Here is a 27,610-nt window from a genome sequence, read left to right as displayed (position 1 = left end):
GCAGAAAGTAGGTATACTGGCACTGGCAAGATTTCTGTTAAGTGCAAGGAAACCAGGCTTTTTCCTCTGGGAAAAAAGCATCAAGACCTCACCATTTCAACATATATCACGGAAGTTAAAATACCCCATGAGAACAAGGGTAGGCAATTGTGCAAATCCTGCCAGCTGCTCCTAGAATGCCTTGTCTGTCTCTTCATCCTGGTTAGGCAATCTATAACGGAGTCCCACCAAGATGTCAGCCTTGCTGGCTTTTCTCCTGATCCTTAACCATAGAGGCTTGACCACAAGCTCAACAACACTGAAACATTCTCTAGCACAGAGAACCAAGCCATTGCCCCTTTTTTCTTGCCTACATTTTCTGAAGAGCTTATAACCATCCACTGCAGAACTCCAGTCGTAAGAGAGATCCTACCATGTGTCAGTAATGGCAGTTAAGTCATAGTCTGCCTGACACACAGTGGCTTCCAGCTCCTCCTGTTACCCATGCTACATGCACTGGTGTAGGATGTACTTAGGCTGAGCCATTTGCCTCACCCCCAGCCCAAAGCAGATGCAGTGCTGGCTGGATGAGTCAGGTGTTTTAGAGAAGCATTTGTCAGACCACTAGGCAGAGAGGCAGAAAAGGGAAGGGGACCAAGGTGGCATCTGTCACCTACAATTATGAGAGAGAGGAACAGATAAGCTAGAAACAAGCCCAAGTCTTCCAGTCTTTTGCCCTTATTACAGCTCACAGTATCTCTATTATATTTGTTGCGGTTGGCGGTGTTTAAGTCATGACAAAGCAACATTAAACAGCTATCGATGGACATTCATAAAAATAGGACTGTCAGTAGCAAGAGAATTATATACAAAGCAGTATCAGGTAGAAACATTTGCCTTATTATCTAACAGTCACTAAGAGACCTATAAAAACTTATACATTATCTAGATTTGATTTAGTAAATACTTTGGGTTGTTGATTATAGTATTTGCAGCTTGTATTCAATTCCTCTTAAGTCTGTTTTTTGTTCCTCAAGAGAGAGATTTAAGAAAGTTCTAGGTTAGCTGGTGATATCTAAAACAAACACTGATCTCATTCTGCTATTTCAGTGTTACATCACTGCTTTCAGTGGAGTTAAACAGGTACAATGTAGGGCTTACACAGCAGAGTATAAATAAACACTCCTGATAGCTTCAGTGGACATAACCTCTGTGACCCTATCACTTCTCTAAAAACTACCAATACCAACACAAAGCTCCCAGAGGCCCACACTGGCTCATCACATTGTTATAGCTCAGAACCCGCATCATGATGCACTTCAGAACATTGCTGCTCCTTCTACACAACATCTTCTCTAGGTGTGATGGTCTTACTCCCCTTACCCTAATCTTGATGATTCCCTTTTTGCCACGTGAACAGTCCTGTGCTCTGAAACAGGTTCATTTACATGAAGTAAGACCTGCCTGCCTCTCTGTGGTCCTTTTCTTATTTGTTACAGTTTTTGTGTTTTAGGAAAAAAATACTGTAGCAGATATACAGCGCAAGAAAGACATAGACCTGTTGGAATAAGTCCAGAGGAAGCCACAAGGATGTTTGGAGGACAGGAGCACCTCTCCTGTGAAGAGAGGCTGAAAGACATGGGGTTGTTCAGCCTAAAGAAAAGGCTCTGGGAGACTTCATTGAGGCCTTCCAATACCTAAAGAGGGCCTACAGGAAAGATGGGGAGAGACTCTTTGGCAGGGAGCAAGGGGTAATGACTTTAAACTGAAAGAGGTTGGGTTAAATTAAACATAAGGAGGAAATTCTTCACTATGGGGGTAGTGAGGCACTGAACAGGCTGCCCAGAGAAGCTGTGGATGCCCCATCCACATAGGTGTTCAAAGCCAGGTTGGATGGGCCCTGGGCAGCCTGAGCTAGTGGATGGTCATGGTAGGGTTTTGGAACTGGATGGTCATTAAGATTTCTTTCAACCCAAATTATTCTGTGACTCTATGAGTCTAAATATGATCTGACTTTTTAGGAAGCCATACAGCAAAGAGATTTAAGTACCACAGACAGAGAAAGAAATGGTGCGTGTTTGTAGCTATCATCTAATATATGGAAAGTTCTTGCTTCTGCAAAATCAAACACTGAAAGAGAGAACCTCATAGCACCTCTGTGAAACAGGAGGCTGATCTTGCTTCACAGAGAGGAAACAAAGAAGGAAAAAGAGCTTATCAAGGCATTTACCCAAGGAGCCTATAGGAAAGCAGAGAGACAAATCTAAGCTATGTTTCCTGTCTCTGCCTAATAGCTGCAATTTAGACAGCACCTTCTAACAGTGATTTAGAAAGCACCTCGTTACTGAATCTCCCCCTCACCTCTCCAGTGTATGGAAGTAATGTAGTGTAGGAATAGGGCAGCAGGCACACACCAAACACCAAACAAACAGCACCATATGCTTCTGTAGACACATCAAGCAGTCCTACTTATCATAGTCAGAACTAATAGCATTCCGTGGGGGGTGCAGTAGTTCCAAAATTTGGGTAGAGTGGTATTGTGGCTGCTCCTGCCCACATGCTTTAGTAGGGAGAGAGCTAATGCCACCTCCAACCCTGCATCCCACGTGTGGTCTGGCCCTTACCACATTAGCAACAAATCTAATCTCTTCCTGCATAACTGAGGGTGGCTAATCCCTGTCACCTGTCCCCACAGGCTGACAGTGTCTGGATGGAGATCAGAGATGATGATGACCTGCCCACAGCTGAGGAGCTGGAGGACTGGATAGAGGATGTGCTCTCTGGGAAGATAAATACTGAAGACGATGACGATGATGATGACGATGATGATGACGATGATGACGACGATGATGACGATGATGATGATGATGACGATGATGACGATGATGATGATGACGACTAACTGTGACTCTGTACAGTTTGACTTGTGGAGGTCAAGAAGCCTCCCCCTGTGGCAGGTCCCTTCATCAGAAGACCTGTGTTTGAGCATCAGCAAGCACCGCCTGCTCCTCCTTTCCCCCCTGCCCTGCTCCCCCTGCCCCTGCTGGGACCCCTGGCCTGATTCTCAGAGGTGCTGAGCCACCAGGACTGCCACCGTGGTGGGTGGCACCGGCAGGTGCCCAGCACCGCTGTAAATCATGCCTCTGTAGGAAGGACAATAGGAATCTGTAGGGAACCTGCCCCAGTGCCCAGTGCAGGAGGAAAGCACCTGCATGCTCACTGCCAGAGGGACACAGGGAGCCAGTTTCTATTTTCCATGCTCATCGGCCCGTCATGTACATCCAAAGACCAAATCTCACTCGAAACAGAGGGAAGGTCATTGTAAAGTTTAGTCCTTTCATTAAACAAAATGCCCTTTGCAGCTACTCTGCCAAGAACACTGGATCCTGCAAGTTCTGCTATGGGAATGTATAGCTACTCATTAAGACGCTAGGAGCAGCAAAATGTATGGGGGGGGGGGGGGGGGGGAGGAAAGACAGTTTCAGGAACACTAGTTAATTTTTAGTGATTCCATAAAATGACACTATACTTGTATCTGACTGAGAACACAAAACCCAGCACCACAGTCCCTGTCTGACACAATTTCTTCCAGCAAAAAAATAGAGTAAGTGCAGGTGGTCTTATATGATTGTAAGACTGCACAGATTGTAAGTTCTTGAACTTGGAAGTTCTTGGCAGGTCTGAGCCCAGACTCTTGAGGCTGAAGATCACAGCACCGAGCCCAACTGTTGGCTCTTAATCTTGAGGAAACACCAGAGTTGACCTCAGGCCAGTTCCAAACATCTGCAGGAAGGTCTGGGCTGAGGTGGTGAATGTGAGACAGCATACTTCTGCCCATAGAAACCTTCATAGGGGCTCACCCTGAAGCCTTCCTACTCCTCATGACCTTTCAGCATTAGGCAACTTTTAACCAAAATTCCACATAGTGACTTTTCCCATGACCAAGGTGTTAGGAGGGAACATATCCATCCAACCATACTAGATGCTAAATTAAGTGAGTTGAGCAATGAGCAATGAAAGCATTCAAGTCGGTCAGCTTCTACATATTCAGTTGCAAATTTGCTCCCTGCTTTGAGGCTTGGATGTCCCATGGTAGCCTGTGAGAAGCCTCTTCTGACTGCAGACTGAGGTGGAGCTCATGGCATCAGCTTGCAGCCAAGGGGGCCATGAGGCAAAGGGCCAGTGACTGAGTCCCAGCGAGTGCCTCTCCATCCATGTGCAGGACACTTCAACAGCGTTAGGTCTCCCTGCTTTGCCATACCAGCAGATTTCAATTGTCTTAGCTTATTAGGTTTGACAATAGTGCAATGAATGGAGAGCTTGGAGATGCTTTATCTTTATAAATACTTTATAAATATATTTTCCAGTCATTCAGACTTGGTAGCAGAGGTGAGGTGTACATATCCTCTTCTGAAACAGTCAAAAACAGTGTTCTGGTCATTCTTAAGAAACTGGCTTATGTCAGGGATAAGTGATGTTAGTGGAAATGATAATGCAAGGAACAAGAGATTCAGTGCTCACAATATGAAAACGAATCAGTCTGATGAGAAACAGGGTTTACACACCATTACTTCCTTCCTTGGATGAGCTGCAAAGCAAGATTTTATAGATTTCTTTGTCTCCTGTCTGTTGGTCAGTCTCTTTGTCTCTCTCTTTCCCTCTATACATGAGCTGAAATAGAAATTTGAAATTGTTAGTACAAAAAGGTTGAAGTACTGATCTACATCTGTGTGTGCCATGTCCCCTTAGTGGGATGCACCAGCATGAACAACACACAGCTGGAAATCTATGTATCTTTGTGAATGAATGCTGTGCCTACATGGAAGGTGACTGTAGGCCGTGCTAGACCCTCACTGAGCATCTGACACTCAACCAGCACTTTTCAGGTACTATTAGAATGACAGACAGCTAAGTCCTCAGGTCAGGTGTTACCTATGTTAGCCCTTTCTGACTTCTTTCATGTATAAACACTTCCTGGAAAACTTGAACCAAGTGTGTTTGGGGAGACCTTCTGGGTGTTCATACTGGCATTCATAGCAGTGAGCAACTCAGCCCCATCCCAAAGGACCTGTTGGAGACCTTGAAATGCAGTGTGTCAATCTGGAGGTCCTCTCTCCAGAGCCAAAAGGTGCTCAGTGCTATCCTTCTGCTCTGCCTTTTCAGCTGTTTTAGCTAGGGGGGGTGTGGGAGAGGGAACAAACTGAACTCGAAGGCTCATTTACACACATTAGTAAAGAGCAAGAACAGGCTGAACTGGCAGTTTAGTAGTCTCTTAGTCTGTGAATACAGGACAAACTGCTTATGTTGTTCACCTGAGAATACTACTTGCTTATCTTTACCTTCGGGATATTTCCAGGAGTAAAGAATGTAAGATTTCACCTTGCACGTGGTAACTTCCTCAGCAGTTCTGCAGCCCCAGATCAGTCATTGCTGTTGCTGATAAACATGAATTGCTCTACTGTCTTTTCCAACCAGCACTGTCCCTTGGACACTCCAACTGCCTGGATACTCTCCATGTACTACCACTCTCCTCCCAGGCCAGACACCCTCCTAGTCTGATATGCCTCTGTCCATATGTTATGAGAGACATAAATTAAGCAGAAGAAATAGAGCCTGCAAATGGCACCGCAGATGTGTTCAGGTGTACAGGTGGTGTTTGACCATATACAGATACAAGAAAGGCTGAGCACACAGTACAGCTGATAGGCTGATGGAGAATTCCCTGAGTTATGAGAGAAAGGGCTGATCACATGGCTGCCATTCCTCAATGGGGCCAGCACAGTTCTTGAAGAGCACTGCCATTCTCTCTTCCCTCAGTCCCATATTGTGGCTTCCTTTAGTTCTCTTTGGCCACAAAGGAGATCTTTGTATTTTCAGCTTGTACTTACAAAGCCAGAAGTGTCCAGTCCCTTATTTTGAGATAAGCCCATCACAAGTTAACAGGTGTTGCAGAAGGGGAAGGATTGCAGCAATGAAGAACAGTGGGTAGCAAAGGCTCACTCATTCACCCACAGCACCCAGGTTCACAGTGACTGAACAAGTCAAAGCTCCTTGTGAAAGAGCTGACAGCTTGAATTTGAATGTCTTCCTCCCAAGGACAAGAAAGATACCTGTGTATTGTGGGTTACAGCAGGAGAAAGAGGGAGAAACTCCACATAAAACCACTGAAATGTTTTAATTTCCTGACACACTGCTGATGTGGGTCCATACCCACACCTACATACCTTACTCTCCTCCATCAGCTTTCAGTTACATCCATAGCACTGGGAGGTGCAGTGTATTACACTGAGTGTTTCTGCAGACAGGTTTGAGTGCAAAACACAGTTCATCATCTTCATGTGCGTTAAAACCCATTTAGCTGGAATGTCAGATTGCCACTTTGGTGAAAATAGACATTAGGGGTATCATACAGAAGCACAGAAGAGGAAGCTTCTGCAGTTGCAGCAGAGCTGAGGACGCTGTTGGAAAAGCTCTGTGAGCCACAACCACATCTGAGCTAACGTCAATCCCTTGGGAAACAGTTTCTGAAGGAAAGGACAAGGGTAGTATACTGAAGTCAGAGCATTTCATATTCTCAGTCAGCAGTTCTGCTGGTGCTTCTGAGAAAAAGGGTGGTCTCCCATGCTGTCAATTCAGACACCTCAGCTGTTTCCCATCCTGAAGAAGTAGATATTAGCTGCTTCTCTGCATCTGTCACACGTAAGAAATGATTCAGGGATTCATTACCAGGGCCAGATGAAAAACATTGTCTTTTATTCCCAATTAATTAAACAATTAATTAGACAGGAACATCAATTCCTGGCTGCTGAAGTCTTGCAGTCCTATGAAAACTAGGCAGGTTAACATCTGGATCTCTCTCGCCTCAGTAAAACTTCAGGGAAGCCCCATATAGGGCCAGTCGCACACTGATGCCTGCATTTGGGGACCTGAGGAGGGACGGACCACAAAGTACCAACAGACAACAAAGTACCAAGGAAGGGCAACAATCCTGGGTTAACCTGGCTGTGCCAGCAGGACTGAGCCCTATTTGAGACCAAAAACGTGGTACCAACTGTGCTGCACATCTCCTGCCTATGCTTCAGTTCCACACACCTGGTGTGGCACCCCAGACATCCAACCTAGGCCAACCCAGATCCAGAGGAACAACCCTTGCCAGGTCTAAAAGGTGCTAAACTGTTAAATAAATGAATAGATAAAAATTATTCTTCTACTCTGCCTGAGCACCAGGGAGGTGGCAAAGCCTCAGCCACAAGAAATAAGGGTTAAACAAACTGAGCTTTGCCAGAGCAGTTATCCCATACTTCAGCAGCAGCCAGAAAGCAAGCCACCTACCCAAGAAGAGCAGCAGCCATCCTGACTGCACCCTTCATTGGTTATGGGTGGCAAATGTCTCAAACCATGGCCATGGGCAATTTGCTGCTCTGCTTGGGCTGAGAGGAGAACCTGTCCACCTGTGAAACAAGTAACACAAGAAGAAATAAAACTGAATAAAATCTCATGACCACTGGGATTGGCCTGGTGTGGGATTTTGCTCTGAAATTCCAACCAATGTGTCAAAGCCCACTCCTGCTAGTGACAAAGGAAAAGGAGTTACTGAGTGACGGAAGCAACCAAGCGTTTGAAGACCATTTTAGCCCCTGCAGAATGAAATCGCTGAAGGAATTTGAAATGCTTCCCAGTCTAGTTACTGAATTACTAAGCCAGTTTTTCCCAACTACTTACAAAGCGAAATTATAATCAGCCGTAGGATCTGCTATTATGAGTGCTCAAGAATGAGCTTTTACCAAATAGAAGCTAAAAGATTTACAGATCTGTTTCACATCTGTGGTGCAGATACAATCAGTTCTTTTTCGTTGCCCATTTCAAAGCATGCTCATTGCATCTGACTTGTTCTAAAGGGAAGTCCAAAAGCTAAAAGCTCTGAGTGTCTCTTAAAACTTCCATAGAGACTGAATCAACTGTATTTTATCAAGAAGTCCCTTTGCTCCAACTTTTATGGAGCTATTATTCATATAATCTTTTTGAATGTTTGAAAAAAAAAAAAAAAGGACTGCAAAATGTTTGGAAGACTTATTTTCACCTACGGAAAATCAGGCACAAAGTGTTACAATTTACAGGCAGGCCTCACGTCTAGAGCAATCTATGGTGTCCCTTTTTGAAACCTTTGCACCTTCATGTTCCTAAGGATGCTAGAGAGAAAGAACACATCCTGCCCTCTGAGGTCTCTTCCACCAACTTTGCACTGCCTCCTCCTTGTGTTATTGTTTCTCTTGAGGTTTTACTCTTTCTCCTGTATTCTGATACATAGCATGGTGGCCATGTTGAGCTATCCTAAATATTCATACACGTTATCTCCCTTCTTTCTCTCCTAAAGCTGCCCACACATCTCCCAGAGATCAATTGCCCCCTTTGTCTTGGCCTTGGTCCCACCAGTGCAGAACCTCTCTGCTCCTCACACAGGCAGGACCACAGGCTACAAGAGGCAGCACAGCTTCCCTGAACTATTTGTTATCAAGCCAAGTCATGCACAAATGACCTCCATCACCCATTCAGCTCCTCAATTTGTGGGGAGAAGAATGATCAGCTCTAGGTTTTGGAGGCAGCTGGCAGTTTTGCAGTGGGCTCCAACCTGATTACAGACTCCTGTATAAACACCAGTGTGGAAAAAGGAGGCTTCTCCAGCTTCATCTTGGAAGGGCACAGGGAAATGGGGAGAAACTGAAAAACAGTTTTGTTTCTGCTGGAGGTACTCTCTGGTAAAAGCTAGCAACAGGGCTGTAAAATGTTTAACAGCATTTCAAAGTAACCAGGGTAACCTTGTTCATAGGCAGTGATTTATGCATACACAATCACTACAGCAAACCACCCCTAGCTCCACCTGGTCTCTGCAGCACACAGGCACTCACACAAAAAAAGGACAGGCACCCCTGGACCCCTGGATTATCTATCAGGCCAGACAGGACTGTAACCTCAGCCCACCACCATCCCAGTCCAACATCAACTCAGGAGCGGTGCTGAAAGACAAAACAAAGAGCACCGCTTGGACAACTCCCTCCACACCTTCCTGTCCCACATGCTGTTGCAGCACACACAATAGAGACCCTGCTCCTCCAGTACCACCCCGTTGCCCAGAGCTCGGGGCCTACCTGGCCACCCTGGCTTCCTCTGGGAGGCCTCAGCTCTGTCCCCCCACACACCTCCCCAGGGTTTACATCTAGGGTAGGGGCAGCTGAATGTGCAGAACCTGTTTGTGTGGGCAGCACTTGCTCCAACACCGCCTGAGGCTCCCTCACACCTCAAGGACCCTTGTGATTCCAGTGAAAGACTTGGCCAACCCAAAGTGGCACCCTCAGCTCTAATTTCTGCTGAGCTTCACACCACAGCCCCTTATGATTCAGATACTTGAGCTCTAGGCGAAAGCCAGGGGAACTGGTCCCTCTGGCAAAGCCTGTTTCTTCCCTCAGCTTCCACAACCCACATTGAGAGAGAAAGCATAACTGACAGCGCAAGAAGGACGTGAAAGGATTGGAGAGGCTCCAGAGGAGGCCATGAGGATGCTCAGAGGGCTGGAGTACCTCCCCTGTGAGGACAGACTGAGAAAGCTGGGTCAGTCTGAAGAAGAGCGGGACTTTTCAATAAGAGCACATAGCGATGGGTCAAAGGGGAACGGTCCAAAACTAAAAGAGGAGAGATTCAGATGAGATGTTAGAAGGAAATCCTTTGCTCAAGAGTGCGATGAGGCACTGGAACAGGTTGCCCAGAGAAAGTGCAGGCAGCCCCAGGAAGGACAGTATTGCTGGGCCCCACCAGCAGGATGAAGGGACAGGGATCAAAAGCAGAGATCAATGGAGGGCAGGAGGCAGCGCCCAGCACACCCCACCCTTCCTGCTTCCTCCTGGGCTTTGGTTGGTAGCCCAAACATCTTCCTCTCCCCCAAAAGCTCAGAATTACTCATTGGGATAATTCTCTCGACCAGTGTTTATATTTTTAATGCTTATCTCGACAACTGCTGCACTGTTTTTCACCGCTCCACAGCTTCCTGTGGATTTTTCCAGCAGCCCATGGAGAAGAGCTGCTTTGAAGAGCACAGTGGTGAGAGCCCATGGACAGAGCTGTCCTAAAGCTCAAGGTATCCTAAAGAGCAAGGTATCGAGGGCCTACAAGGTATGGTCTTCCAAAGCACTCAGCACCATGGGAACAGCCACCTCTACAGAGATTTCAGGGCAAGAAGCCCAGAAAGTCAGTTTTAGCAGAGCACACATCCATCGAGCAGGCTTACATTCACTGAAACATGGTGGCTTTGCCTCAACACTCCTCCACTAGATTCTAATGAGGGATTCAGCCACAAATCCTGCACTTTCTAATAAGTAAGCAAAGAAGCAAAGAATACAGCAGGCAGAAAAACCTGTTCCAACCCTGCCCCCCCACCACACACACCCTTACCAGCTGTATTTGCTCTCCATCGTTGGAGATTTCAGGTGTTCAAAGCAGTCACCTACCAGCCTCATTTCAAGAGTGATAAATGAGTTTGCATTTTACTATGGCAGGGTGGATCAGAGAGGTTTGAAAGGAAGGTGACACAAGGCAGCCTCAAGAAGGTTAACCCACATGTTTGCAGGGCCCCTCCCAGCCACAGCTTCATAATGCCTGGAAGCCAGAGCCCCCTTTTCTTCCTTTCCTTCCTTCTTTTTTTGTTTTGTCTGAAAAGATAAGAGGAAGGAGTGGGACAATCAAATCTGGTTTCAGTTTATTTCCAGAATTTTACTGTACAAAATATGCAAAGTGTAAAACGGTTTTATGTTTCAGTTTAAAAACAACAAAAACCCATCCAGCTATAACTGAAGAGAACCCAGCTTGGAACAGAACAACTTACTAGACGAGACCCACAGTGCATTAATGTCACAGACACCAGGAATTTGCTTACTTAAGTCCATGATTAGAAAAAACAGAAAGATCATGTACCATTGCAGTTAAAGTCACATGTGCAAAAAGGAGTGGGAGGAGGGGAAGAAATGCTGGTTAGTGTCTGTTAATTAGAAAACCTTGGGAAAACCCATCTTACTATACACAGTACGTATAGAAAAAGAGTATTACACAGTGATCAAAAAGGGTGTGGGAAGAGAGCTGGCTCCCCCCCCACCCCAAGACACAATGCTGAATCAAAGAAACAGGCACAGAAGAGTGTAAGATCCCTTCACAGTCAGGTCTGCATGGGCAGCGAGCCACAGCATCCCTGTTTGCAGGCAGGAGGTGCTCCCAAGCCCAGTCAGCACTGGTGGAAGCTGCCGAGGGAAGCTGCTGCAGGGTAGAGCACACCCCAGCACCATGTACTGCCCATGGGGCTGCACTGCACCACATGGATCAGCACACACAGCCTCTTGGACGGAAGCAGGCAGGCAGGCAGATAAACTGGTGCTGGGGGGACCCACCTGGAGTAAACTCGATGAGATCCACACCAGTGGTTGGAAACAGCAACTTTTGGTCACCATCCATCCAAGGCAGCAGCATCCAGCACAGAAGGATGCATGTTCCTAAAGGAGACTTAAAGGCTCAAAGGAAGCCTTCTCTTTCAGGAGAACAGATTATATATTAAAAAAAATATATCCAAACAGTTTGATCCCAAGGATGCTTCCTTCTTCACAACTCAAACACTGAACCAAGCCTGGCTTGAGGCTTTAGACACATATAATGCATACACCCACAAAAGGAGAAGCACATCCACACAAAAGCTGAATGAGAAAACAAACATCTGTACAAACACCTCAAAACACCTCCCGGATGGCAGGGCAGAGTTGAGCAGGGCCTGGGGCAGCATTTCCCAAAAGACTGCAAGGTTTTTCATTTACCCTTTAAAAAAGAGGAGATTTAGAAAGTTTCTGTGAACAAGATGAAATTGGCCTGAGTAGGTTTCCACATTTTGCATAGTATAGATCTTTCCAGTTTCTTCACTAACAAGTGTTGGAACAAAAGCATCTCAAACGAGACTTTTCCAAGCTACTTTTGCATGGCCAGTTTGAAAACTGCTTCTCCACAGCTTTTGGCATGCTTGGAAACATGAAATCCCTACACTTTGTGTGGAGCATCCCAAAGCAAAAGGGAAAAAGCTCTTTGTGGGCTGCAATTTGTTCAACTCTCCCCCAGACTTGAATCTTACCCCAAACTGTCTCAGGCTCCAACCATAGGCCAGCACCTTGTATCCACCTGGTATTTATTTTTCCTCAGCAAAGAGCTCAATAGTGGGGTGGATCTGCTGGCAGGAAGACTTCAGAGGTAGTAGAACACCACAGGAAAAGCTGAAATCTGTCTCCAAGATGCCACTCCAGAGTGGATTTCTCTTTATGCCTTGAAAGAGCCAAGCACAACCCCAATGCAGGTATACTCTGGAGTTGACCCTGCTCTCTGCAACTCTTCCATGCACTGTACACCCTCAGCAGCTACTCTGCTCCTTGCAGGGTGTGTGGGTGCCAAGGTCTACTACCCTTGTGTTCCTAAAAGCTGCAAGAAATCCTATCTTCCCACTCTACAGCCATAAAAAAAGTCAGACTTTGTGGAAACCCACAGTCATTTCCATCTGCCTTGAAGCAGCTGAAGGTCTTTGTTGCATCTGGTTTTGGAAGATCTCAGCATGATTTTGGATTTAGGCTGTAACAAGTATGAGTCTTTAAACTGTCTGAGCAGCATACTTGAGAATCACACATGGAAAAGAGGAGAGGGACAACACAGCGCTCTACTGAACGGTGCAGCATAAGGTCCTCCTCTGAGGAGCACATGTTCAGCTTCACCATGAAGAGGGTTATCTCAAAAACCACTCATTTCTACAAAATCACCTCCGGTTAGGTATGAGCCTACAGTCTTGGGAGACAGGAGGGAGAAGGATGCACAAAGAGATGGTGGAGAATAGAAGGCATTGGGAGAGAAGCAGCCTGTGCTTGGCTGGCAAACCGTATAAACCCTATTTACGCTCGGCTCTTGGCAAGCCTTCCAGAAGTAAGGACTGCAGGATTTGGATCAGAGCTTTGTTCCCTGTGACTCAATTCTTACTCATTAGCTGGCTATAAACAGAATTAAACAAACCAGTCTGCTCTCACTGCTTAGGATTTTTACAAAGAGCCTGAGTTCCTACAGGCTCCACAGATTCATATGTGGATTTCAAAGCACTACGTGATGCATTGAAGTACAGCCTCACAACACCCCAGTGAGGTAGATATGATTGTGGTCCCTTGATTTCGCATGGGAAGGGGAAATAAGCCCCCAAACAGAGCCATAGGAATAAAAACAATCATTAAAAAAAAACAACACTGGGAATACCCAGGAGTTCAGGTTCCCTTATAGCCAGTCTACAGCCCCAAACAGGTTACAACTCTGCAGTAAGCAGACTGTTTGAGAGGTGAAGCTCCCTGCTTCAGGCTTCATCAAGCAAAGCATTCACCTCGACGCTAGGAAGGGTGTTTAAAGCAGGAGCAGGCCCTACAAACAGCAGAGAAGGAAGCACAGATTAGGAAGCAGACCTAGAGTGAGCGCACAGTGCTTCCATCCGTCTTTCCATGTGTTTAAAGATTCAATGCAACTAAGGATTAAGACATGAGTTTCCTGAGCAGATACTGTCAGACAAGTCATTCACTGGGGAGAGGAAATCCTGGGAAAGGAAGGTTTTATGGAGCGGTGCCCAAACCAAGGTGCTCCCATGCATGGGGCACACCCAAGCCCCCAGCACGGTGGTTCTCTCTCTGGCTGCACACATCCAAGCCTGTTCAGCCATAGGCAGAAGTGCTTCATAGTATTCAAACTACTCCTAGTCTCTCCTGCCCCGGCTGGCAACACACACCGTAAAAGCCAAACATATACATCTTTAGGAGAGATGCATGTGAGATACTACATGCTCCACCACCTTTTTTTTGTTTTGTTCTTATGGAGGGAATAAATCTGTGTTTCTTCAAAACTAAAATACTGCAAAGGCCACAGTCAGCAAAAAGAAAATCCCTGTACAGACACAGACTGCAAGAAAGTCTGAGCTAGAAACAAACTCAGGCAAGGAAAACTACCTACTTCTCATCCTTTAAGGGGCATAGATAGGCTTAGTCCTATCATGCACATTTTGTTTCTTCACAACCACATCACATGGAGACCACAGGACGGAGGTGAGTGTTACACATTCAGATGAAAGCTGCCAGCAGCAGGAGGCTGCAGAGACAGATGATACTTGTCTGGAAGAATCTCCACCTCCTTCATCAGGGCATTTGGGTGACTGGTAGCTCCCTTGACCCCAAGAGGACTAACTGGTGCTGCTGGACGTGTGGCTCCTTCTCAACTATCTCTGCTAGAGCAGGGAAGCTGCCCAATGGACTGACAATGGAGCCCAAGGAAGGTTTGGGGAAGGCAAAAGGGCCCCCTCATGGAAGATAAAGCAGTAAAAGGCATTGGGTGCACCTCATCAACAGGGCCCTTCGCAGTGACAGATCTATGTGGAAGGCAGGTTGGCTCATGCTAGACGCTGATCTTGGCATGGCAAAACACTGGGCAGGATGACTCCAGCATTTCCACTTGCATCTGTCACCACAGAGCAGGGCCTCCAGGAGGGGCCTGTCCAAAGACAGGCCACTGCCAGGCCCAGTGATAGCTCTGGAGTCACACAGTGCTCAGTGCCAGCATCCAGACAGCCTCATCTTACAAAGGAACCTTTCAAAGCCCCTCAAAACTCAGACAACACAGACATTACACACTGATGGGCAAAGAAGGCTTTCAAGACAAAACTGCAGCTTTAAGAGCTAAGCATCTCTCACAAGAGCAGAGAAGCAGCAGGCTACCCTGGCACTAAGAATGGAGGAGAGACCCCTGCAGCAGAAAAAGGCCAAGAACGGTAGGCAGGTTTTCAGTATTCAGGCAGTTTGATATCTCCCAGCTAGAGCTGAAGGTGGGGAAGGACACGCTGCAGCATTTCAAGATCACAGCAGTTCTTCAAAGCAAGAGGAGGCAGTAGAGCCAGCCCTTCCCTGGCTCCCCTCCTCGAGGAGGGAAGTGCTTTTGCCTGACTGTCTTCCAGACACACTGAAGCCCTTGGATATTGAGGGATACATTCCTGTGTGCTTTCTTCTTCCCCTCTGCAGGGCTGCAGACGTAGCAGTGTCTGTGATGCGTCTGAGAAGGAGCCAGCTACTTACCCACCCTGTGCAAATGTGCAGCCCCCGCAGGTGTGAGAAGAAGAAACGGTAAGGCAGACCTCGAGGGCACTGGGGCTAGAGAAACACGTTTGGAAAGCAGACTGGGGAGCTTTGGAGTGCCTGGCAAAGGAGAGGTACAAGCAGGAGGGACAGAATACTGAGAGAAAAGGGAGCTGTGGCATGCAGAACTGTTCCTCTAACAAGCACTGCTAAAAGGAATTTGGAAAAGCAGCAAGATGGGCCGATCCAGGTCAGACAAGCAACTTCACAGAGACAGGAACAGATGGCAAAACCATCCCACTATGTTCACACAGGTCCAGCACTGATAAGAGGACACACGGAGAGTAGGAAAAGAAAACAAACAGATCTTCAGTCTTATGATTATGTAGCTGACAGAAGGAAACCTCTCACACTCTCCCCTTCCCAAATGAAAAGAAACTGTAAGTTCACTCTGTATAAGCAGACTTCTGTAGCAGAGAGGTTAGCAGCCTGTCCTCAGAGAGATGCAGGTAGCAAAGGCATGGACAGAAAAGCGCACACACACACAGGGTGTAAGGCAGCATTCCAACAGAAATACAGACTTTGCAATTGTGCAGAGAACGAGAGCGTGAGATTTACAATATGCCTGGAAAGGGGGAAAAAAAAAAATCTGTTCTGTCTCCAAGGCTGAGCTAACCAAGCCCAGTCACCCTGTCGCCTCTTAAGATATTCCTTTCTAGATAAGATATCCCAGCTCCCTCCACCCCTTTCCAAATAAAGTGCAGATGGTCAAATATTACTGGTCCATCATCTGCCAGTTTCAGTCAGCATTGGGAAAATTAAACCCAAAAGCACGATATTGAGAAAAAAAAACTCTACACAACCCACCCTCAAAATCCCCTAGACTGAAGTCTCGGACTGTAAGCGAAGGACAAATTTATGAGATTTAGGGTCTATGAACTCTTCCGAGAGTTTGATGAAGGGAATTTTCTTCACATTAGCAACAAGGCTGAAGTCCAAGCACTTGAGGACAAAAACAATTCCGTCTTGCAACCCGCTCGTGACTGCTTCCTCGCTAACGAGCGTCCACTGCTTGGAGAACCAGCGATCCCTGTCGTACTGGAGGGTTGGGCCGGGGCTGAGGTAACGCTCCAGGAATGCCTAGTGAGAAAATGAACACATTAACACCAGGGAAACGGCAGCCCTGTGACTCTTGTCTGCTTTGACGCTCTCTCTCTTTCTATCTCTATATACAGCTCTGTGAGCATTGGCTTGCAATGCAGGAAGTTATTTCAGCTTCAGGAGACATCCATTCCCCTCTGCTTTGCTATCTTAACAGCAGTAGAACCATCCCCTTGCACTTCTGAGTGAGATCCCACGTGGAACCCAGTGAAAGGGTCCACCTGTTTCTTCACAGCATTTCCACACTGAGCACAGCAAGTCCTGGGTAATTTCCTGAGAATGAATTGCTGCATTTCTGCCCTTGGGTTGCATTCTCCAGAATGATGGTTGTAGGATGCTACCGGGGGGGGGGGAAGGCAAAGGTTGGGAGGGGAGACACTGAGGGACCACGTGACCCATCTCCCTCATCATTCAGTCCCCCCCACCTCCGTGTATGTAGCTCAACAGCCAGGGTGTGAAGCAACAAACTGACATCTGACCAAGCAGCCCACGAGTTACAAACACTGTCAGACAGGGATTTAGGCTATAATTAGAAGCAGTCCAAAATGCAGCAGAGTGGAGGAGATAAAAAGAAGAAAAACGTCCTTTGCAAGTTGCTATCTCCATCAGTCAGCCAGCTGGGAAAACTGCCCATGACTCAGGGCCACTGCCTTGGACATTTCTTTGATACTCACTCCAGTGTTGAACTGAATATCAGAACAAATGGCTAATTATCTCATGGGTACTTTTGGCTAAAAAGAAAAAGGTGCTTCAGAGGAAATACCACTTCCCTTTAAGAACTGATGCAATCTACCAAGCGCTGATTGCATTACAGAGCAGCTATAAAACCTCCACTCACTTTCCCCAGCAATTCCCCGCCCTGCACACACAGATGTACTGCCCCCTTTATTTCTCTCTTCCTACACTAGGGCTGAAGAGCGCATTACCTTTGGTGTCATGTTATTGGTGATGCAGAAGGACAAGTGTTGCAGGATGCTCTCCATGCTGTGGTACTGCTGCTGGCGGGTGGTGCGAAGGTACTTCTGCAGAGCTCTTGCCATGGAGGGGAAAATTGCCTGGGCTGCTTCTCGAGAGTCCATCATCTCTCCTGGTGCTTTCTGCTGTTCCTCTGCCTGGAGGCGTTTGATATGAGTGAAAGCCTCCTCTACTGCAACCACAAGCCTGCGGAAAGAAAACCAGGACAGCAAGAGTCACAACAGGATGGGCTTGTAGTTAAGACGGAGCCTAGGAGTCAGGATTTACAAGCTCTGGTTCCTGTCTCTACCCCTGACTCACTGCATGCCATACAAGTTACAGAGAATTAACTCCGCTGACGATCTGTGAGGTAGACAGCATCTCTCCCTTCCTTGCTCAAGCCATCCAGAAGCCGAGGGCCATAAACTAGGATTAAGACTTTAAAAGCCTGAATGTCATATTCTGCCAACACAGCATAAACATTAGTTACATGACTTGAACAAGACACATCTGCCCTTGTGTTTAAGGCATATCTTTGACAATGGCAGTTCCAGCATACAGCGCAGCAGCTTGATGTCACGAAGAGGTTGGCTATAAACTAGCATGACCCAGGACATAGAGTGCTGTGACACATTGCTCACCAGCTGTGGTCTGCTCTGATTTACACCAACTGGGAGCAGACCTCACATTTCTGGATCACTGCCCTGTAACTCTCCACTGAACAATGACAAGGTCCCCATCCAGCCTCCTAACGCTGCAGCCAAAGATTTGCAAACCATTCTTGTGTTGGCACAGGTGAGCAAACACCAAGAATGCACCATAAAATGGCAAACATGCTAAACGACACTTGCAAGCCTAACAGAATTTAACAAGTCAGGGACTACGCTGCAGTCAATGGGGAAAAAGCAACAATAACAAGAGCCACCCGACAAAATGATTTTGCCTCTCCAGACAGGACTCATTTCACACTCAAGTCACCAATTACTGTGACTTTTATGGCATTACCCAGTGTATATTAAAGCTAGAAGCTGCCTCAGAACAAGCAGTGGTACAGAATGCTGCATTCAGGTTGTATATAAAGAACAGCATAAGAAGCCCTGACCCCTGTAAGTTTTTGTTTAATTTGACTCGGGGAACAGTGGAAATCAGTTTCTAATCTCTTTGTGTCCTTTTTTTGCAGCTCTGTCCTTCCTTCTTTATAACATCTGGCATGCTCTTCTAGTGACGGATAGTTCTCCTCTGACTAAGCAGCTGCTCTAACCAGCCTCATCAAGAAAGAGAGATATACACACAGTAGGATGCTATACTTCATGGAAAGGAAAATTTAAGGTCCTATTACCCCATGGCTGGAAGAGAGCCTGACCAACAGCAGCTATGGAGCACAGGTCAGACCAAATCAGGCTAGGGAGACACCGTGCCAGCATTTTCCCAATGAAATATAAACTGTCAAAATAAAACGACACAAGCCAGCTCCATCCAGTTATGGCACATTCCTTCCAAACACAAGGGTGCCTGTCTGTACACAGCTCCCCTCAAAACGTTAGGTGTGCTAACTACAAATAATAATTAGACTCTCGAGCAAATTGAGGCACAAACTCTCTGGGGTCACCTCAGCAAAATGTTAACTCTGCAGCCCAAGTGCTACTGGCAGAAAACACCTATTTATTTCCAAAATAAAACAAAGGCAGTTCTGGTCACACCTTTCCTCCCCAACTTGTTTTTAAGACAGACAAACTGCCCCTTCTAGCTGCTTATAAAAAGGTATTCTTTCCTTCCCTATGAAAAGGCAACACCAACTGTTCCACCAGCTCTGCCCTTGGATTACTTGAACCGAGATGACAAGCCTGAGAACGGGGGAAATAATGGGATTTCCTACAGCAAATAACTATGGATTTGTCAAGCACTGGACTGTTCCCTAATCTGTGACATCACATTAGCTTATCTGGCACAATATACACAAGCTCTGCTTCTGTATTTTCTTCAGATAACTCCAGTTGCAATCTGTCACTGTCTCTTGCGCATCTGGGTTTCATATGTTCATGTACTGTGACAGATTTACAGCTGCCCCCCAGCCCTTCATCAAAAATCCCTCCCTCTCAACAGGCTCAGCAAGCCTATCATGACTGAGCCTCTAAAGAGTGGTTCAGCATCAGCTGATCAGCACTGAGGATCAATCCTGCACAAAGGACACCTTTACCTTGCACGACGCTTTTTAACTCTGCGCTCATGGTCAGCCTCTTCATAGTAGAGCTCGTTGTGGCTGGAGTCCCTGCGGCGGGCTGCGGCTGCAATCATGGCACGGGACTGCCCCGAGGCGTTGTTCCCTGGGCCTTCCGCAAGAAGAGACAAGAAGGCGGGCATTACTGTCACAGAAGGGAGCTGGGAAAGAGCAGCACCCCAAAGCATCTGCCACAGGTGCGCCGCAGCTCTGCCCCATTCCCATCTAAACAGCTGGGGCTATAAATCCTTTCCCCAGACCTCATGAGCTCTGTAGAAACCCCGTCGGACAGCACATGCTTAGAGAGGAGCTTTCTTCCCAGCTCCAAGGACGACTTTAAAAAGGGAAGTTAGTTGGGATCTTGCACAAAGGCAGGTAAGATACGCATGCCAAGGGATGCAACTTACCATCCATCATTATATGTCTTTTCAGTTTGACAGCAAGGGCAGCTGGAATGCCCCACATTTCAGCAACAAGACAGCGTGAGAACAGAAGCATGGAGTTGAGGAGAAAGACAAACAAGAACATCAAGAGACATGGATATGGATGAATGAAAACCAAAGTCCAGGCAGTTACACATGGGGAAGAAAAGCAGGAGCAGGATGCAGAGACAGCAGGACCACCTTCAGACAAAGCACCAAGGTTTGCAGTAGGGTAGATGCTTTCTGAGCAACAGCTGTGCAACAGGTTAGGCTGGGGTCTATGTGCACAGCAGCTCCAGAGCAGCATCTGCTATTAGAGCTTCTACTGCTGTTAACAGATTCTGCTCAGCTACAGGAACAGGGAAGCCATGATTTTTCATGGTTTAGTAGGAGCTATTGGTGATAGGTGAATGGTTGGTGATCTTTTAGGTCTTTCCTAACCTTGGTGATTCTATGATTCTATGATCCGCTCTGTACCACCCCAGCAAATGAAAGAGGAGTTTACAAGACCTTAACTAGTGACCCTACAGTGCAGGAAAGTCCTAGGAAGATCCCAGCTCTGTCTGTTTGGGCAGAGATGCAGTAGAAAGGGAGAAAATGTTACCCCTGAAGAGCTTACCAACTCTTCTACCCAACAGATGATAAAAATGGGAAGCCTAAGACAGCCTCCAAACCACCAAGTGCTGTTTCTCCAACTGCTCTTACCTGGCAGCAACAAAGGCCCATAAATTGTTCAGACATGCTTAAATTATTCTGCTTATGTTAAGGCAGCTTTTATTTATTTTTCCTAAAAATCACAAACTCGTTTCCAAGACAAGCCTGAAGCTCAACAGTAGGAAGGCCCAATATTCAAACAGATGGCTCCTTAAGAGTCTGAACACTTCAGACTTTGTTTCACAGACTTGAAATGGAGAACAATACTTCAGGGAGACACTGGCTCCCAAATTTGGGTTAGAATTATTACAAGCCTCTGTGACTATGCCTGGTGATGGAAATCCAGGTTTTAAAGGTGAGTCTCCCCACTCTGTATAAGATTACAGCAAGATGTTTTTTCCTTCCTGGCTGCTACAGCATCAAATACAAAAGCTGCCAACAAATTAAGCTGCTTAATAGCGTTACTGTTTTTTCACACAGAGGGTGTAAAAGACTGTCAAGATGCCAAGGCAAGCTGCAGCCAGAACTACACTCCTCTTTGTAAAGTGGATGGGAATGCTTCTGAAGAATATGCCTCTAAGCCTGAGATTTCCACATCTGCAAAGGCAGAAGTGTTGCACAAGGAACAGCCCAGGGATCCTGTACTGCCCCAGAATGAAAGTGCAAGTTTTTAGGCCCTACCAGGCTCACTTGCTTGCCACTAAAAAGGCCTGGCCAGTCATATCTGGAGCTCATTTCTGGTTCCTTCTCTTTCAACTACTTCAGGAGCTGCTAGCTCAAAAAACTTCTAATGCCACTGGACTGACAGATTTTCCTCCAAGCTTGGGACACCCCAGTAGCTGCTGCAGGATCAAACACACTGCCACTTCTTGAAGAGATGCTGCATCAGAAGCAAACTGGTAACTGGAACAGCTTGTCCTGCAGCATGGTTTGAACAGTGGACAGACACCTTGGGATCTGGCAGCCCCCATTTTACATACACAGGGCCTCGCTGAGAATGAGCAACTGGAATGCAAGATCTCACTCCTAGAAAAGTGCAGAGCAAGTTGGCTTCCTTCTCTCTTAGTGAATTAATTCTTTCTCAACTGCAAGCTTCTTCACTCCAGGAAGCAGAGGGTGCAGAAGAAGAAAGCCTGCCCCTCCGCCCCTCTCCTGCTTACTTTCACCTCTGCCAGAAATGAGAGATTTCATTGTAAGTATATTAAACCTGCAATTGATTTTACAGACTCTGAAGTAATGCATCCGGTTTGGGGTAAGACTGAGAATAAGGCTTTGAAACTTCTAGAGCTCCCAAAAATACAAAAATTTGAAAAATGAAATAAAAAAATGGCACTAGGGCCTTGTTAAGGCAAATGAAAAACCTCAAGACACATGGCTGCATTGACTTATGTTCATATTTCAGTTGCTATGGCACACACAAAGCCACCTTGCCCAGATAAGTCCTTTCCGTTCCTTCCTGCTCTCAAAGCCTTTCAATACAAGCTTATTTATACACAAGGCTTACCACATCTTGTCGTGAGGTTTCAGCCATGCCTCACTGAAGAAGCTGCCCCATGCAACATCCATCAAAGCTCTTCCATCAAAGAAACGTACACTTTTATGGAGGCTCACATGGTTTGGCACACCCTGCTTATCAAGCCTAGCTTTTACTGGTAGAGCTTCAGAGTGCCAAATGATTTAAGTCCAGTTTTCACTGCTTTGAGTGCCCACGTGGATCCACTCAGCCATCCTCCCACACATATCCTAAAGCCCAAGAGCCTGAAACAGGTTTGCAGAACAGTAAAGCTCCATGGGGATAGTTATCTGTCTTGGCATTTTCCCACAAACTGCTGAGCATCACGATAACTTGGAAGCACAGCCAAGCAGGTACAGCTAATTTACTGCTAAGGCTGCAAGCCTGACAAACACTTAGTTCCCTGTCAGCTGATGCTTTCACAGTTGCTCCCCTCCTCATTGGTATGAACCTCCTCAATTTTCCTGAAGGCAGCTGTGCAGTGAATGACTGGGGAACAGATCTAGGTTAAAAGTTGAGTTTATTGTACTAGCACAACCAAGGAGATGACCCAAGGGTAACAAATAGCAGAGGCTGCCCAAAACAAGCAGAGGTGCCAAGAAACACTATCACGCTACGTCATCATTAAGCCTGACCCAAAACTTGGCTGTTTTCACCTGGCAAAGACAAAAGCCTTTCTGTGGGCTAAACACATCTGTAAAATCATCTGGAACCAGCAGTTCCAGCACTGTTAGGAAAAATTCCAGCAAGAGACAAGGATTTGGCAAAGCAAAAAGGTGAGAATGCATGCATAAAGCATAAGGCCATCGCAGCCCCTCCCTATCCCACCCATTCTCAGAGACTACATTTCACCTCACCTACCATCAACATTGTAGACTTTCAGGCCAGCCATGTGCTTGGCAGCACGGGATTTGGAGGCTGTTAACAATGTTGGGTTGTAGACAGGGAAATCTCTGTAGTAATTTTCCAGAACCACCAGTGCAGCTCGTTGGATACTAGAGGAAAAAGAACAGAAGAACAGAAGATAAACTCACAGAAAGCAATAAGGTCTTTTATTCCCTTTGAAAATAAAAGTTTTCTGGAAGAAGAAATAGCCATGTTATTTAGAACAAGGCTGTCACACCTACGACATTGTGCAACACAGAATATTAAACACTGGGGATCTCCTTAGGATCTAAAATCCTGTCTGAGATGCTTGAAATATCTCTTCTCATGCCTCAGCAGGAGGAAAATAAGAAAACCCTGAGCAAGAGAAGAGCATCAATAATGTGCCAGGCTACCTGCAGCACAGCAAAACACAGACAGCTCAGCTCCCCCAAAGCAGGACAGCATTCCCATGCCGGGGATCAGCACATCCTGCTGGCTTTTCATGGCCAGCCTACACAGAGGGACCAGCTCAGTGCAGATGCTTTTCCATTTGAGTCATTTTCAGCCGCACCTTGCAGCTTCTCAGATCTCCTCCATCCGAGCTCTGACAAGAGCCCAATCTTTCCAGCTTTCGCAGCATGATAAGATCGTTGCCTTAGGAGCTCAGCTGCCCGAGAATGAATTATTCCAGTAGTGCCTATTAAATCCCAAGCAAGGGACAGAATCGAGGCAGTATCACGCTTCATTTCATTTGGAACCCACAAAAACTACAGGGGAACTGCCAACATATTTGTTGGCAGTGATTTGTAAAGATCACACTTACCAACAAAGCCTGTCATAAGGAAATCAACCAAGAACTCTCACATATTACAACACAGGAAAAAAAAAACCCATGTAAGAATAGTAACGTGGGAAAACAGACGTGAACAAATTAAGACCTACATTCAATTCTCATCACTGCCACTGATTCAATGTGTGCTCCCAGAGGAGCAATTTAATTTTCCCATGCCTCGTGCTAATATTAACTTCTACATCACACCCCAGTAATTCAAACACTCACACACTGCCTCTGTCACCCTCACCATCTTGCTGGCCACCTCGCACCCATCAGCAAATGAAGTTGAGATGCAGTCCATCTATAAGATGCTGGGGAAGACGAACAAATCCAGACTTGTTCAGTGTGTACCTTCCTCGTTTACTGTTATGGTACAGCATCACCTGTTTTGTTAGCTGTATACTTTTAAGATGATCAGTTGAGGTTTTAAAGCAAATACCATCTTCAGAACAGTGCGGTGGGGTGTTTTGCATCCAACTACAGCATCCTTTGGGAGCTTTATTCTTCAGATATCTGTTCTAAATATCGCATCAGGTTTGTTAAAAGCAATTTCATTTAAGCACTCGGCTACCGAGTAAAAGCCACTGTTTCATCAGGGAAATAATTTTTCTTTAACAAAGACCTACAGATGCACAGCCCACGCCCACAGTCAGTTTATTTCTCCCTGCCAAACTCCCAGTTCCTACTGTACATTTGTTGCAGCTCAAAAACAAAATCTTATAAAAGGAATATGCTGCTGCCACATGATATCTCCCCTTCTGCCTGCACTCAAACATTACAGAGTTTTTCCACCTCTGCTTCCCAGAAAGAAAGGTGAAACTTGATGAGTTTTGTCTCAAAATGTAATATTTGGAAACAAGAAGATAAAAACAGTTAACAGTTATACCCTGGCAGTGTGCACACAGGGGTTTCAGACAACACTGGGACATCAGCAGCAATGTTCGGGAGGTGCTCCACTGGCCATCCAGCTTTTCTGGGGCACAGGAGAGAACGATGCACTTTAAGCCATACACATTTTCCCTGAACCTCTCAGAAACTGTTATCACGATACCAACTGTTCCTACCCCCAGTGACTTACCTACCCCTCTGATTCACTGGCACATGTGCATACAAAATCCAAACACAATCAAGCTGTTACACTGCAATACTCTGACATCGCTACCCCGAAAATTAAAGCCCCATTATATTCTACTGTTCAGTTTCCTAAACTTCTCTTCAGGAAATCTCTGGCTCCCGTGCAATCGATCACAGGCATACCAGGTGAGGAGGACATCTGGACTGGGACTCTTCAAACTCTCTTTTAAAAAAGAAAAGTAGAATTAAAGAGAAGGTGCTGTGGACAAGAAAATTAGAAGGGTGACCATAATTAGCCAGGGTGAGGGGAAGGCTGAATCAGAGCCTCCTGGGCAGCATTGCTCAACCTTTTCACCCACATCAAGGGGAAACCTCACCCTGCTGCAGGTGGGAACTGCAGAGCAGCAAGCAGCTCTGCAAGCGATGCGGTCATCCCTGACACAGCAAAGGAAACCAGCACACTTGTGCACTCAGAGCAGACCCCAGAAGTGAGCTAAGGAAGCCTCGTGCCTCCTGCAAAACGTAGTTCTGAAGCCAGACCTTCTGCTGCCATAGCAAACAAGGTGCTTCAGTGGCAGCCTCCTCCTCCCCACCCACACACCAGTTCCACCAGTAAAGAGAACTGGCAGCCGGCCCACAGCCCGCACTCAGAGGCCTTTCCCTGCAGAAGTGTCTCAGGAGGAGCTCAGCACTGCATCCACCCACTGCCTCCATTCACCCCGCACTTCAGCACACGAAGGCCCCTTGTATGCATGATTTCAAAAGAATGGGGAGAGGTAGAAGGAACAGAAAGTTTCAATACCAGACTGCTCATTTAGGGACGGTCAAAGCAAGGACCTTCCTTATGTCCTGCAAAGAGCATCTGGCAGCCAAATGTAATTTGGGCTTACCAGCAAAATACCAGAGCACACTGTGAAAAGCATTTTCAGGCAACAATTCAGACTTGAAAACTTGTGGCATAGAAAGGACCTCTTGCACAGGATCACAGCCTTGTAAAGGCAGCATCAGTAAAACCCTACTTTCATTGCTTTGTGCTTTGTGCAGTTTGAGGGGGTTTTGAAGTCATTTGTTTTTATTATTTTTATTCATTCTCCTCCTGAAGAAGGCCGTGTCACAGCATGCTGCCAGCAGGGAAAGCAAACAAGCAGATCCGGCAGCAGTGCTCATACCTCAGTGGCATTTGGCAGCAGAGAGAGGCTGAGTCCTTAACAAACAGCAATGAATTAACTTCTGCAGGATCTCCAAGGAAGTGGAGGAGAGGACTACGTGACACAAAAGCAACAACAACCATCAACTTTTCCCTATCAAAAGATAAGTCGTGAGCAACCTGCTCGAGTACTTGTTGCTACCTGGGATTTTGGTATCTGAGGTCTCAACACTCTCTCACTCAGAGGGTATTTTGGCTTTGTCTTTGCCTTCCCTGACACAGCTACACCAACAACTGAAATTCCTTTTAGAGGACTTCCAGGAAAACAAGCCAGTGCTGCACTGAGAGCACAAGGAAGCCTGCTCACATCATCAGAACACAAGTTTAGAAGCTGCTGGTTCCTGGAAAAATGGTACTGAGTCCTCTGTAGTGGTAGGAAGACATACAGAAGAAAAGGGGGGAAAAAAAGAGCTTAAAAATCACGCCTCTATGCTCACAGTTTCCATCAGACACTAAAAGGCTGCCGTGGTGTCACTAACATGGTTTTAGCAGCTTCACGCTTTGCTTGCTGAGCTATGAGGGCAGCTTGCCATGGCTCTGCACCAGCCACCAGTGAGACACTGTTACCCACTGAAGGCACAGGGACGCCTCACAGCATTACAGCAGATAAAGATCTGAACACACACCTAGAAAGAACTAAAGATGCTTGTTACCAGAGCACAAACTTCCTTACCCTTTCCATGGAGGCAAAACCCACAACGTCAGAGCTCAGGGCAGGCCAAGCATCCAAATTCCACAGGGAGAGTCAGAGATCTATGCTGTGCTACCTTGAGGGCTGAGCAAGCCCACGGTTATTTCACTAAACGGTTCCCAACATAGACTCACCTCCTCCAAAGAACATCTTTTAAGTGCTGCAAAACAGACATACAACATCACAACAAGCCAAGGTCTCTGGACATGCTAAGTACATGCCACAGCTCGCTGGGAAGCTCTGGCACCTCAGTGAGAAGCTGAGCAAGAACTGAAGACAGCAACCCTCCACACAGAGCCAGACAGTCCATCTATAGCAAGTTGCTGAGATATCCTTACTCCCTCTGAGATGAGATGCCAAGACAAGGAACTCCTTCAGCAGTTGTATCAAGGAAGCCAAGTAGAAAAATACCTTTTAATTACCATAACTGCAAAGACATTTCAATTTGGTATAGCTGGGAGAACAAGAGCACAGCCCCTAGGAACAAGAAAACCACAACTGAAGTCTCCACTGGGCTCAGGCAGGAGGCAGGTAGGCACAGCTCTCACCCCAGCCATGGAGCAGGCAGCAGACTACCAGGACAGAGTTTGTTTTAAATGTGTGCAAACAGCCAGTCTGTATAGAGCACATGCAAGCACAAACACAGCACAGAGAGCTTGTCCCACAGCCTTCCATCTGAATGGGAGTAGGACAGCAGGTTGTTGGTTTCCTGGTGGTTGTGTTTCCCATCCCCCCCAACCCCTCTTCTTCATAAGCAGCCCAGCCAAAACCTGCAGCATAAAGGAAAAAGGAAAGAACCACTGCCAGTCTACTACAAATGCTGCTCTTATGTCATAACCTTTTTATTTGGAAATGAAGCTGTGAGTATGGAAATGGG

General features: G+C 46.5%; 2 protein-coding genes across 3 annotated transcripts in view; one reads left to right on the top strand and one right to left on the bottom strand.

Annotated features, from left to right (window-relative positions):
- The window catches only part of CASQ2 (calsequestrin 2), a 28,756-nt gene extending 25,412 nt beyond the window's left edge, over positions 1-3,344 (top strand). The window contains exon 11 of the mRNA XM_065742126.1: positions 2,675-3,344. Coding sequence (XP_065598198.1) covers positions 2,675-2,881 — 207 coding nt within the window. The 3' untranslated portion in view covers positions 2,882-3,344. The remainder of the gene's footprint in view (positions 1-2,674) is intronic.
- An 8,883-nt stretch (positions 3,345-12,227) lies between these two features.
- Positions 12,228-27,610, bottom strand: part of VANGL1 (VANGL planar cell polarity protein 1) — a 40,176-nt gene continuing 24,793 nt past the window's right edge. Inside the window, exons 5-9 of one of the 2 annotated variants that reach the window (XM_065742121.1) lie at positions 22,921-23,054; positions 19,878-19,919; positions 19,450-19,582; positions 17,225-17,459; positions 12,228-16,277 (exon numbers count right to left, since the gene is read on the bottom strand). In XM_065742121.1, coding sequence (XP_065598193.1) covers positions 16,017-16,277; positions 17,225-17,459; positions 19,450-19,582; positions 19,878-19,919; positions 22,921-23,054 — 805 coding nt within the window. In that variant the 3' untranslated portion in view covers positions 12,228-16,016. The remainder of the gene's footprint in view (positions 16,278-17,224; positions 17,460-19,449; positions 19,583-19,877; positions 19,920-22,920; positions 23,055-27,610) is intronic. The other variant, XM_065742120.1, reaches the window with a different exon arrangement.

This window comes from Cyrtonyx montezumae, unplaced genomic scaffold (assembly GCF_038088225.1).
Source record: "Cyrtonyx montezumae isolate F1298 unplaced genomic scaffold, pur_monq_1.0 scaffold_3, whole genome shotgun sequence".
In the NCBI taxonomy this organism is placed as follows: Eukaryota; Metazoa; Chordata; class Aves; order Galliformes; family Odontophoridae; genus Cyrtonyx; species Cyrtonyx montezumae.
Note: the sequence above shows the minus strand (reverse complement) of the source record. Positions and strands in the feature narration are given on the sequence as shown.